The 14,250-nt window shown below is 38.0% G+C and overlaps 1 protein-coding gene across 2 annotated transcripts; it reads right to left on the minus strand.

The window, feature by feature from the left end:
* Nucleotides 1–44: 44 nt before the first annotated feature.
* eef2l2 (eukaryotic translation elongation factor 2, like 2) lies at nt 45–13,756 on the minus strand. 2 transcript variants are annotated; one of them, XM_053480542.1, is made up of 15 exons: nt 13,608–13,756; nt 7,734–7,948; nt 7,322–7,503; nt 6,761–6,972; nt 6,478–6,665; nt 6,164–6,269; nt 4,631–4,744; nt 4,392–4,530; nt 4,095–4,290; nt 3,378–3,636; nt 3,001–3,108; nt 2,251–2,604; nt 1,920–2,102; nt 531–663; nt 45–428 (listed from the first exon to the last, which is right to left on the minus strand). In XM_053480542.1, the coding sequence occupies exons 1-15, from the start codon at nt 13,608–13,610 to the stop codon at nt 235–237; spliced, it is 2,586 nt and encodes an 861-aa protein (XP_053336517.1). In that variant the 5' UTR covers nt 13,611–13,756; the 3' UTR covers nt 45–234. The 2 variants fall into 2 exon arrangements, with proteins under 2 accessions (XP_053336517.1, XP_053336518.1); XM_053480543.1 differs by lacking the exons at nt 7,322–7,503; nt 13,608–13,756 and having other exon boundaries at nt 7,734–7,868.
* Between the last annotated feature and the right edge of the window lie 494 nt (nt 13,757–14,250).

Here is a 14,250-nt window from a genome sequence, read left to right on the forward strand (position 1 = left end):
ATTTTAAACATGCAAAGCAGAATTGAGGTTATGCTTTCAGACACTTTACACAGCCTTAAGGTGCTCGGTTTTTATTTGCTATGAACATTGACAGTGTGGAAATCTCAAGTAACGCTCTTATTAATCTTAATGTACATATACGTTTTCATATACGTAGGCTTGTAGATATGCAACACAAAGAATGAGGGCTACCAAATGACTAAATGCTCTTTTAACCTTTTAATCTGTGAGAAATTATAGTTTGTCCAGGAAGTTGTCTAAAGCGGGGATGCCCTCCTTTAGGCCTTTGCGCTTGCGGGTCTCGGCTACGACCTGTGCGGGCCTGCTGTTGGCATCATATGGGTCTCCTGGAAGGATCTGCCAGTGGTCAAACACACACTGAGGGAAGGCCTGGCCACCTGTGTTGGACCTCAGATCTGCTGTGAAACCTGCAGACGAATCATAGTTTAAGATTAAAAACCCAAAGATGGCATTTTAAACATAGCAAATTTTTGACAGTAGATACATAATAGTTTTGAAGATAAACATACCAAATGATTCGTTTACAGGAAGATATGCCTTCACAACAAATATAGGTGTTCCTGCTACTTGAGACTCCTCAAAGACATGGCCTCTTTTCCTGTTCAGGACACCGTAGATGCCACCAACTACTTGCTCTGGGCACTACAGGGAACATGAATAAGTGTGTTTATTTCACTTTTGCCTAAATGTTTTATACTAATTATATTGATAAACTGGGCGAGTTGTTTATCATCATTACCAGTCACCTAAAATGCACCTTTAAAAATGACTAATGATTTTCCAGAAGTGCTAATTATTAACAGAATATTGTACAGCACTTTGCTTTTATATTTTGGATTTGACTCTTAAAACATTGTTAATGATAGATGGTCTAATTCATATTTGTTTACATTGTAATTTGCGTGTATTTTTAGTTTGTCGTGATAATTTTTAATTGGGAACTGGAACTTATGCTGTGATGAAATGGGGTTGGAATTAAGACCTTTGTGTCTGTGTTTTATACAGTATACATTCTCATAAATACACTGTACATAATATTAATCATACAGGTAGTCCCTGACTTACGAACGGGTTTTATTCCAGGAGCATGTTTGTGGGTTGGATTTGTTCTTAAGTCAGACAAAGTGAGTCTTATACGCCTTTGACACAAATATACAATGTAAAGCATACCACTCACTTGAATAAATTGCCATCCCATTTCCCCGCACTGCCATCATGTGGCCGAAAACTGTAACTTTGTCTAAGCAAACGAATCTTGTGGACTGTGCCACTGTGAATTTAAATTGTGAGGGGAATCCCATACGCTATTTTGTCTCATAGCTGTTTTCCACTGTATTGGACTGTGAACTCGAAATTAGGATTACAGAACATCAGGACAGCTTAACAGGACACCCATTTTCTTGAAATCGGTGAGGCCGATTCATTTCTCCCGCACCTTCACACACGCACACATACAATATACTGGACTTGTATAATGCACATGAGCTACTTCCGTGATCTGTTCACTTCTACGAATGTAGCAATTATACCATTAAAGCAAATATAGCTTTCGTATCTGTGGAAATTAATAACTCGGGTGTTCGAAAGTCTGGGACTTTTCAAGTCCCCTGTAATAAGAATATGGGGGATATCTGTTGAAAATAATTAGGTATATGGCATATTTTTAATACTACTTACACAAATGGTACTAACAATGCTATTGCAATGTTTAGTCTAGATGTTTGTTTTTGTTCTTACTTTCTTGAGAACAAAAAAGTAATTTTTTTCTTGCTACTCTTTCACGAATGTCATTTCAGAACAATTAGTAAATCATAGGTGGTAGTAGTAGTTAAATAAAAGTTCTTGGTACCAGCCATTAATTATCATTCTCGAATATTATCAGAAGATGCTGAATTTACCTGAATCTCCACCAGGTAAATGGGCTCCATTAGTCGTGGTTGTGCAGTCAGTACAGAGGCGTACAGAACTCTGCGGGCTGTAGGGATGATCTGACCACCTCCTCTGTGTATGGCATCAGCATGCAGGGTGACATCATGGATGTCAAATCTCACTCCCCGCATGTTCTCCTCACAAAGTGCCCCCTAAAGAAAGTTTGCAAGTTCACGCAAATTGTCCTAATGTTGTACTAACTGCACTTGTTGGCCTGAAATATGAAATGCTATCTGATTGTATACTATATAAGAATTGCATTGGCACCATTTGTATGCTGTGAATTGCAGCTTAACTCACCTCCTTGGTCGCCCACTGGAAACCAGCCACCACGCTATCCTTGATCTCATTTAGATATTGTACTCCCTTCGTTATGTCCACAAGAATGTTGGGTCCATTACCATCTGGTCCAAAGCACCATATCTTACGAGCCTCTGTGACCTCCCATTCGTACTTTTCAGCCAGGTAGCGAGCCCTTTGTTTGAGTTCTTGCCTAGCTGTCACATCTCCCTTATCGATATCCTCAGCCAAGCCATCTGGGAAAGGACGAGCCTTCATGTACAGACGATTGTGCTTGTTTGGAGATTTGGACAAGCACACTTGGTCGGATTCGTCGCTTACCGATTCACGATACGACACCACTGGATCAGATTTCTGAAAAGACAGCCAGCCAAAGGTCAGTTATTTATTTTTCGTGGATGTACAGTACAATATGTTGGTGCTACAGATAGAATTAATGGTGGTAAGCTTTAGGATTAAGTTAAGGTAGCATTAAAGTTAAATACTGATCATACTGCCTGCTTTATATGGGAAACTTTAATGGTCCAGACATGTAGCAAAGGCTTAGAGTACGGTCAAGACTGTACGGGGAAAAGTGATGTGTGCAAATGGTGTTGGTGAACGATTGTGTGTACAGTTTCCACAGACAGATCCGTTCCACTCGACTTGCACGACCCTCGTATTAATATGTAATACACAATATTACCTTTAATCAACTACAAATCATTACTCTGTTTATTAGTATACTATTTGCATTAGTGGTCACATTACCTTCAGGGGGATGCATGCATGATCTTCCTCAAGATCCTTTAAGCAAATTTCCAGATGAAGCTCTCCTGCTCCAGCCACAATGTGCTCACCAGACTCTTCAATGATGCACTAGATATAGAGAAACAAAAGCTAAAGAACTGGCTCTTTTTTTGTTTTGTTTTGTTTTGTCAGCTTGTTTTTAACGACTACTTTACAACATCTACCTTTTCAAGAGAATGGAGACAGTTTTTTGAACCTCTGTTATTAAAACATCATAGAACAGTTACATATGCATAAAAGTATGCTATTAGGGTTGTGATCAACAGGAAAAAAAGTGCAGGCTAATTATAATCTCAGCCCTTCCAGTCTGATCAGGATCCAAATACAAAACTTCTCACCTGAACCATAGGGTCAGACTTGGCCAAACGTTTAAGACCTTCTACCAGTTTGGGAAGGTCAGCTGGGTTCTTGGCCTCCACAGCCACCCTCACTACGGGACTGACGCTGAACTTCATCACTCGCATGTTGTGAGCTTGCTCGAAGGTGGTAATGGTACCGGTCTTCACCAAAAACTGATCAACTCCAACCAGTCCAACGATGTTTCCACATGGCACGTCTTCAATTGGCTCAACATAACGGCCCATCATCAGGATAGTCCTGTGGTCAAAATGATCGCTGGTTAAAGTCAGGGTTATTTTTTTTTTTGCATTTTTGTTACCCCTATTTCCATCCACTACATGTCTCTCCACATCAAACATCAGCTATAAATTAGGAAGGCTTTCTTCCTTTGAGACACATAAAGCCAGCCAACTCCTTTCTCGTGCTACTGTATATCTCAGGACAAGGGCAGCGTAACACCATTATAGGAAGGTTCTACCTACTCTCTTCCACATATTTGAGCTAAGAGATGCTCGCAGTGATTAAAAAGGGGAAAGAGAGACTTCAGTCTCTCCAGAGAGCCATTGTCCCTTTTAGACCCTATACACACCCTGATGATATGAAGGGGCCACCCACGGATCATCTAGATTCAAACTCTCAATCGCTTCACAACAGGTCAAACACTTTCCTGCTGCACCACTTGGGTGGATAATTTGATATATAACTTGGAAACAAACCTTTGAATAGGTTTCAAGTACAAGTCCTCCTTCTTTCCTGGGGTATAGTTTGGGCCCATGATGCGCACCTTCTGCCCTGTTGCGACAACACCAGAGAAAACACGACCAAAAGCATAGAATCTGCCCTTGTCGCTTGTTGGCACCATTTTGGAGACATACATCATCAGTGGAGCTTTAGGATCACAGTTCTTAATACCTAAAAAGTTTAGGGATGAAAGACATGGTTTGCAGTTGCTCCAAATTTGATGGTCAGTTATAATTGTAGAATTATGACTTTGCAATTGATTTCCTACTTACCCATGGCTGATTCATCATCTCCTGGGCCTTCATACAGCAGTTCACAGCGATATTTCTGGGCTGTGACTGGGGAAGGTAGATGGATAGTAATCATTTGGAGCAAAGCTTCACCTGCAGGCAACCAGCGGCGCATCACAGCCTGTATATGGCGCGCACACACACACAAAAAAAAACTGAAAACATACAGATACTGGCGCAAAATGTTTAAATGATATTTAAGTGTTCATAAACAATCTTACCTTAAGTAATTGTTTTCCTTCTTTCTCCTTATCTTCAGCATCAAGTTTAATATTCAGTTTTTCAATCAATTTCTGAGTCTCCTCCTTCTTAAAGTGCATAATGGCATCAAACACCTTTCCAAACAATATTTAAAACACTTGTATTAGATTTCAAAGTGAACTTCAGGTATTTTTTTGTTTAGCAAGACAAACCATGGGAATTTCTGTCCATCTACTATTTTGTGTTCTATTTCATCACATGCATTGTATACAGGTATTGTAGTAATTGAAGTATCAGTTTGGCAGAGAAAGAAAGCATAAGCATTTTTTTCCATTCAATAAGGCATTAAACAGAAACATTATTCAGCTCACGTTACGTTTCAAAGCTGAAACGGTGTCATTTGCCAGCTGTCTTTACTGCCATCCAGAATCCATCCATCTATTATCTATACCTGTCTACAGTCTGGAGTTTATCCCAAGGGACATCGGGCACAAAGACAGGGTACAACCTGGAGCATGCACATAATCATGCCCATTTCAAAAGGGCATCTCTTTAAACTCTAGAGTACCCGGAGGAAACCCATCCAAACTTCATGCTCACAGGGAGCACCCTAGAGCTATCCATACCCAGTGAAGTAGTCATAATTTTTAGAAATAATTTTTAGTCACGGATTATTCAGTCATATTTCCGAATTGATCAGTTTGAAACTCCTAAAGCTACTAAAAGGCTACGTTCACATTACAAGCCACGAAGAAAGCGCCAACTAAAGACCTGTTTCTAAGACCCCCATTAAACAAAAATCCTTTTCAACAGTGTTTGATTGATTGAAACTTAAAAGCACTTTTGTAAGTCGCTCTGGATAAGAGCATCTGCCAAATGCCTAAATATAAACGCAAGTCACATTGTTTAATTCCAGATCATATTTGCACATCATGATGTTTCAGATTCATAAAAATCTGAAACATCATGATGTGATAAAAAAAAATTTATCAGTAAAAGTGACTTTTATCTCACTTTAATGTGGACGCATCTGTCCTCTGTGTCCATCGATATGTCTTTGCTTACACCATCTGAGTTAAACCACGTATGGAGTTTGTGCGACCTTTCATTCATTCCAAACAATGGGTTGGATTTTAGCAAAAATTTGCTTAGGAGTACAGTAAGCAGTTGGTCTGCTGTATTCGTTGAGGCCCAGATGACGGAAGTAAGCCATATGCTTCGCTTTAGCAGGTTTAGCAGCTAGCACTATGAAATCCCAGCGCTCCCCAAAGTGCTCCAAGCATGCAGAGTCAAAATGTTGCATGAATTCTGATCTGTCTGTTCTCATTCAAGTCACATGACCATATGATCGGATATGTATCTGATCTAGAACCACATATGAAAGCAACTCAGATCTGATCTGATAAACATCAGATTTGTTCGATCAGACAGCTCTAAAATAAATCAGCGCTGTGTCACATAAATTTAAATCTTTGAAGCTGATTTAAATCACTTCAGGCTGGTAATGTGAACGTATTCCAAGACAATTTAATCACTGTTCCTTTATGGTGCACCTTAAAAATTGGATCCAGCACAAGTTGGCTGAAAGTGCGTGGGAGTTTTTTCCCTTCTGCATTTGTTGCTGTTTTGCTAAATTTTCCACAGGAAGGATCAAAATACCTGAAAAACCAAAAAGAATATCCCAGAATCATTTATCCATTTAAAATGCCTTTCCTATATTTATTTTATACATTAGTTACTGAATGTTAATTATAATAATAATAATAATAATAATACATCTCAATTTACAATTTATCAGTTTTTTTTTTTTTGATAATCTCAAACTTGGATTCCTTTTTACTACCTAAAATAAGTTTGCTTTACTTACTTGTCTCCCCAAAGCTTCTTCATCATTTCCTCCACCTTTTTGCAGCGCTCTTCTGGTGAGATGTCTCCTTTTTTCTTCTCACCTTTGGCAGCAAACTTGGCTACGTACATCTCAGCAAACTGCTTAAGGGTAAAAGCCCAGCCATGGAGACCTGACCCGAATCCGACTGTGCCAACAACAGGGTCCACCTGAAATTAGTTGAAAAACGAGATATGCTAAACAAGTAGTAGATGCAAGACAAGACATGATAAAGACCCCAAAAGCAAATAAATGAGAACGTTACCATAATGTTGCCCATTGGTCCATGTTCTCCTTCCCCATAAGTTGAGATGATGACGTTGACGTTCTCAACGATGCGCTGGAAGGTCTGGAAAAGCTCATCCGGATCCAGCTGCAGCTCAAGCAATGCACGGTCCATCTTGTTCATCATCAAGACTGGTTTTATGCGTTCAGCAATAGCCTGCCTCAAAACGGTCTCGGTCTGCACGCACACACCTGGACAACACGCATAAGTACAGTTAAAATACCAAGAAATAAGATTCCTAAAAGACAATTTGTAATGGCTTTTGTTAAAAGCTGACATGGAAGCCATCAAGAACAGGACTCATTTACATTTGGAAGAAAAGCTGTTTAGAATTTTCTGTTAGACATTACATTACAAAATAACATTTTAAACAATACTGACATTCTAGCACTTTTCACTTAGCTTATCTTATACAGTATATAAAATGCAAAGCACTCCAGATGTTGTAGGTACTTTTTTTTTTTCAGGGGATTTTCAGGAGTCAAAATTTGCATATGACCCTTTTGAGAATTGACCTGCTGAAGTCCAGCACTGTCATACCTGATACACAGTCTACTACTACGAGAGCCCCATCAGTAACTCTCAGAGCTGCCGTCACCTCGGACGAGAAGTCCACGTGACCCGGAGAGTCGATCAGGTTTATGAGAAAACCAGATCCGTCCTTGCACTGCTTGATGAAGGCCAAGTCATTGTCGCTGAGCTCGTAGTACAGAGAGATAGCTCTGCATTGAACATAATACACAATGCCTTGTAAAATATATAGATTCGTGCTACTTTCGTTTAATGACTTGGGTAAATATTTTGTTGAAGCTGTTGATGAACAATTTATCAGCTGCCAATGACATTTGGGAGAGAATACTTGGGATGCACTTCTGTTTTTTTTTTGTTTTGTTTTTTAGATGTGATAAATGTCCTGGATTTTATGGATTTTTAAGCCACTATGGATACCTACGTTGATTTGATGGTGATGCACCTCTCTTGTTCGTCCTTCCTCGTGTCCGTGAACCTGGTCTCACCAGCTCGTGCAGAGGCAATGATACCCGCCTTGCACACTAGAGAGTCTGTCAGAGTGGATTTTCCATGGTCCACATGGGCGATCACGGACATGTTCCTAATGTTGGACTTTTTGTCCATGATCTCACGGATCTGGTCTACTGTGAAGTTCACCTGAGAAAAAGAGATCACATCATTATTATCATTACTACAAGGGTCAGTCGAAATTTATCCGCACTCTGATTATATTAAAACTTCTATTGGCCGCACTGTCTTATCAGCGCTTTTCGTTCAAGGCTGCTGTCTCCTCAGTCACTGCTACGCAGGTGTGAACAGAAAATTGTGATTTGCATTTGTCATTTATCGAAGACTTTGTGCACAGTGTGAGGAGAGGGTTTTGTCGTGAAGAAGTGTGTGTATTAATGGATGGAGAAGTTCAAGAAAGGTCGCACAAGTGTTAGACAACAAGAAGACACCAGATGCCCATCCACTTCCAAGGCTGATGACAACACTGCATCACATCCTCCCTATAGTTCTGATCTAACTCCACCGGACTTTCACCGGTTTGGTCCCCTGAATGCAGCCCTAAAAGGATGAAGATTCACTTCTGATGAAGAAGTAAAGACAGCAGTGCATTTGTGGCTCGCAGCTCAGATATTCTGAAACTTTTTTAATGAGGGAAAATTAAAGCTTGTTGACAAAGTGTATTGAAAAGCAAAGAGGTTATGTCAAAAATGTTGTGTCTTTTTTGAAATTTTATTTAAATAATTCTACAGCCAGAGATAACCCTCGATAACCTTCAGATTATTATTACTATTACAAGACAATTGTTTTTTATTTAAATGTTGGAGCATTCACAATGACAGGAATTTATCATGATTAGACTATTTATAGATAAAAACAAATAAAGGGAAAGCACAGTTTTGTTTCATTACTACAAATAATTAAAAAGATCAATTGGCATATCGTAAGATATGAATACTGAATTATCGAGTTTATTTAGATAAATCACATTATTTGTTCAAAAATTGCTATTCCCTTTTCTGAATTGCAAAATGTACTATTCTTATATTCCTAACTCTTGTCATAGTACCTGCCTTCATGTCAGTTTTTATCCCATCTGTCATCCCTACATCTTTTCTAATATCAAATTAATAATAAATTTTAAGCCATAGTAACAACTTTATCACATCATAAATAGGACAAATTACTGGGGATCAGGCATACCAATATACACATTCAGACACCGGATCCATTTCGTAGACACAAATTACAGAATATTAAGGTTAAGGTTGCAATACATGTTGAGATATGTTGGTGCAAATGATCACACTGTAACTATATATAACCGAGGTCCTTATGGGTGTTTACTTCATAGTACACTATTCTGGCAGTCTTCCATTTGGCATCATGCTATCTTTCCTTGGCACACATTTAAAACTTGTGCCAATTACTTGTTTTTTTGATAAGAACAGGTTCACTGCTAAAGCAAAACAAACACACAGCCAACATGGATACACTTTTTTGCAGTACAGATTGTATATTTTATGAACGTGAACTATTTAAATAAACAAAGCAATGGTTGATACAATGTAAATAGAAATATAAAAATGGCAAGCTTTTCTTATATAAAAAATAACATAAAAGATAACTGAAGTGAAAAAATAAAATAAATAAAAAACCCTAAAGATGTTCAACAGCCTAGTTACATACACCGATCAGCCATAACATCAACACCACCACCACCAGATGAACTGAACAGCTGGTGCCAGTATCATGGGCACTCCAGGCTTACCCATGCCCCTGGGGTTCAAAGGCCAGCATGTTCAGTTCAAACCAACAAAAAAGCCAAGGCAGCACAAATCACGATAATGGTGCACAAAAGCCACTCGCACACAGGCCCCACCAGGCAAAAACCCCAAGGCCACCAACCGAGCCTCCAAACTCCAGATCCCAACTCAACCATACAGCCATGGGTCAGCACACCCCAAAAGGCCACCCTAGCCTCCAGTAAAGATCAGCTATTTCTGTAAAGGAATTCCTTAAAATCTCTCTCAGCCAATAATCAGATAGAACACCATGCCCAAGATGAAGCAAGGTGGTGGGAGCATCACACATTGGAGCTTCTTTCCTTCAGCTGAAATTAGAGCTCTAATCAAAAAACAGAGATTAGTAGATAGGTCCAAATACAAACTTTTTATGTTTTATTTTTTATCCCTGCTGGCCTTATGTTAAACAGGTGAAGTTGAAGAAATATGTCACCTTCCATCAGAAGTATACAAAGGAATAGCTTTTTTCGCAGGGATGTCCTCCGCCCATTTTATTTGACTTAGCAATTGAACTGCTGGCGGAGGTCATATAGTTTAGCGAAAAGGGTTTAGGAGTTATGATTGTAGGTGTAAAAAACGAAATGTCATTATATGCTATATATGATATTTTGCTTTACCTGTCTGAAACAGTGACGTTGATTCCAACTCTTCTAGACATTATTAGAGAAAACTATTATCCTGTCTTTTAAAATTTTATCCTTGGGTCGTACAGTATTAGCAAAATGTAAAATTTAATGTAAAATTAGCTAAATGTCAAATTTTAACGTATTAGTATGTTTAATTAATATACTGCTTATCTTTATTTTTATGCATTCTTTAAATCTATAAGGAAGCTTTATCCATTTGTTGGACTTCTATCAATATTGACAGCTTTGACATAAAGTCAATGATTTTCTAAAAATACATTTTTATTTTTTTTAAATAACAGGCTGAAATGATTTTGTAGAATGTCATCTCATTGAAGGGAAACTTTCTCCAATCCATGCAGTTTTGTTGGACTATTGTAGATCATCACTGCATCCACTCAAAGAAGCATGGCAGAGGAACCTTGGACTTGTTTTCACTGATAACCAGTGGGGACTTTTGACCAGTGGGGACAGATACATAGCAAAATTTTCTTCTCATTTTCATGTAACACAATTGCGGACTAAAATAATACATTTATGCACAGGATTTATCTTACTCCAGTTCAATTATATAAGATGTACTTTCATGTTTCCCCATTGTGTCCCTGATGAAGAACACATTTAGGATCTATGTTTCATCTCTTCTGGCAATGCTCAGGGCTATGAGGGTTCTGGATGGCGTTGCGTATTTTTTCGGTTCAAAGTTTTAGAAGCAACATATAACAAGACCCCAGTAAAGTACCTTTTTGGTACAGACTTAGATGGTAAATTGGACACTGTATCTACTATAAAGTTAGGATCATTTTCTATAATAATAATAATAATAATAATAATAATAATATCAAAGTTGATAATGATAAATAATAAAAATTGGAGATGCTATGTTTTGGATTCGGAGGTTGAAAAGTTTTTTTCGATGTGAAAAATCTATAAAAAATAAGACTGAAAAAAAAAGGAATGGATTCTTCTGAAAGGGGTATGTCATTTTTTTTATTAACTGTATAAACCATTATAATTATTAGTGTGTTGAGTTTCTTAGATCTTGTTATTTTTGACCACAAAACCAGTTATGCTGTGGCTAAATGTAGAATTTAAAAATTTTACAAAATTGCATTGTACTAGTGGTACTTTTTCCTATATTTTAAAAAATTGCAGTAACTTTCAAGCTGCCATTGATTATAAGCTACTTCTTTGACTAATGACAAATTAACTAGTTAAAATAATACCTGACATTTAATAATAAGCATAATGACTATAAAAAAAGTCATGTAATGTTACTTACTTTTCTAAAATAAAAAAAAAGATTAAAAAAAAAGGCATAAGAAGAAGAAGAAGAAGAAATCACAAAGGATGCACCTCACTTTTGATTACACACACCTGCAAATAATCACCTGCACTCATAATATACGTAAATGCTCAGTTTTATTGTACCTGAATTCATAAAGCCTTTTTATATTGCATGTATACACACCTCTAATCTTGGTCCTGTTTACCCCTCTGTCAACCGTGCTGGTTTGGCCTACGATTTGATGTTTGGTGATCAAGTGAACTTGTTTATCTGTTCTTTGACCACTTCTTTTGGATTGTATTTTAAATCTGTCTGCCTGATTGCTATTAAACATTTCTACTGAAATAGGGGTAGGGGTAGCTGAGAGGTTAAGACATTGGAGTAGTGATCAGAAGGTTCAAAGTTCAAACCCTCAACTGCTCAGATGTATAAAAAGATAAAAATTTAAGTTGTTCTGGATAAGGGCGTCTGCCAAATGCTCAAATGAAATTGCATCCATCTCTTCTAGTCACCTTGACAACAGGCAGTTTGGGTCTCCTCTTTATGTGTTTCCAAAAATGGGTCTCAGCCACAATGATATAGAAATTGTAAAAATGAAAAAAAAAAATAATAATGTTATCCACTGACCCTTGAGGATAACCCACTGTTATACCCGACTTGAGGAATCATTATTCCAGACTGGAGGCAATTCTAAATCCCTCAACTTTGATCTATCTGTCAGCTTTCTTGCTCTTCAAAGAACAGAATTATATTTTTTCCTGAAATTTACAGGAAAAAATATAATAATAAATAGGTTTAAAACATTTTGATCAGCAGGAATCTTTTGTGGTCTGCGGGCCCATATTATTGCATATAAAAACAATCAAAACACTTAAAAAGAAATGTAAATGAAGTAAAATATAAAATAACTAGATTTTAAACCTCACTTAACCTTAATTTAGGATTCTTCTTGGCACCGGCTGCCATTTTAGCTTAACTAAAAGTGGCTCCCTTTTCTCCTTGCTACTTTGCTTGCTAATGTTCTTAGGAACCATGATGCTATGTCACTAAATCTTGCACAAAATGCGGAAAAAAAAAATTAAAAATTCAAAGTAAAGGGTAGTTAATGCTGATTTTGATAGGAAGGTGTCAGAATACACAGTCAATCACTGTTATGGTGGCGAAAGGGGGGGACATACTCAATATTAGGCAAGTGGTCATTATAATGTTATGGCTGATCGGTGTGTATAACAACATCAGCTCCATGTCTCTGATGGTTATACTTAGTTAATCTTAATTTTTAAGAACCCATGTTCTAGAATATTCTGTAGCCCTCAAATTTACATCAGGGTTTTTTCTTTTTGATCTTTAAAAAAGGGGGCCTTTTGGACATACCATAATAATAAGAAGAAGAAGAATAAAAACAAAAACTAGCTATGCTGTGTTGTTTATCCTTGGAGCTTCCTCCCCCCCATTCCTTTTACCTTTGTCACCCAATGTTCTAGAATGTTCTGTTCTGTCCATGCTTAAGAATCGGTTCATTTAAAAGAGTCGTTCGGATCAGAAAGATTCATGTACGAGTTGCCCCATGTATCCGTCGCGCGGGCGCGGTGCCAGTGAAACTCGAACGCGCGCGCCGCAGTGAGTCGCGGGCGTGAACGTGTTATTTATAACGCCGCTAAGTAACGTTATGCCGCTAAATGCCCTTAATGCACACGGCCATATTACAAAAATAACAACTCGAAAGAAATCCATTGCGCTCGGAAACACAGTCTTAACTACAAACATTTCATGACACAAATTAATAAACGTTTAATCTAAAAAAATAAAATAAAAAAACATCCCTAAAAAGGGGTTTTGGAGAAATTCTGCCCGATCTGCGTCACTCGGTGCGATGCCAACAACATTCAGCACTGATAGAAATAAGATTTTTTTTAAACTGGCAGGTTGTCACTGCGTCATTGGAATAAATAAAATAATATACAGCCTAGACCAGACACTAGGACCAGTTAGGTAAAGCATGGCACATTTAAACAGCACGCATTTCTATATATACAGATATATATAACTGATATCTATATAATCCCGTTATCCGCAGTAAAAAGGCGTACCATGGTGGCGGAGGGCTGCCCGGTGTGAGACGGCCTCGGCTGTGGATCTGCGCTCCTGCGCTTCTGCACTCGAGGGGGGAAAGAGGCAGAAGATGACGTCGGATGGGAGTTTATGCTGCGGCACACACACACTTGGTCATGTGGAGAAAGTCATATGGACCTAAGATGACGGCGCAGTGTGTACGTCCAGAAATAATCCAGACCTTTTATAATAAAATACCATCAAAGAAAACGAACAGCACATGAAATGAGTGCGTGCTACTTTAAACCATGAGAACACTGTAGACAGATTTAACCAGCTGATTTAACCAGCCATATTATTACTTATTACTGGATTACTGACCATCATGCAAGTGTGTCCTTGTTGGACATCCTATTTTAGATTTAGAATAAAAGCCTCCAAATATTTTTTGGAAAGGCTTTTCTCTAGCTCACGTAGTTAAGATGATTTATTTTTATTTATTTTTTTAAGTTTTTGAAGTGTATCAGATTTGTAATCATGGAGCCACAAGAGGATCAAACAAGGCCTGGGGTGTGCCTGATGTTCTAATTCATCACAAAGGTGTTCAGTGTGACTGAGATCAGGGCTCTGTCTAGGACACTTCAATTTTTCCAGTCCAACCTTGGCAAACTGTGTATTCAT

This window comes from Clarias gariepinus, chromosome 21 (genome assembly GCF_024256425.1).
Source record: "Clarias gariepinus isolate MV-2021 ecotype Netherlands chromosome 21, CGAR_prim_01v2, whole genome shotgun sequence".
In the NCBI taxonomy this organism is placed as follows: domain Eukaryota; kingdom Metazoa; phylum Chordata; class Actinopteri; order Siluriformes; family Clariidae; genus Clarias; species Clarias gariepinus.

Bases quoted from the DNA above. Each gene is read 5' to 3' on its own strand.
- eef2l2 (XM_053480542.1), bottom strand. The intron at 6,666-6,760 runs GTAACGTTCTCA...AACTAATTTCAG, and splicing joins GACCAATGGGCAACATTATG to GTGGACCCTGTTGTTGGCAC. The intron at 2,605-3,000 runs GTAATGTGACCA...CTGTCTTTTCAG, and splicing joins ATGCATGCATCCCCCTGAAG to AAATCTGATCCAGTGGTGTC.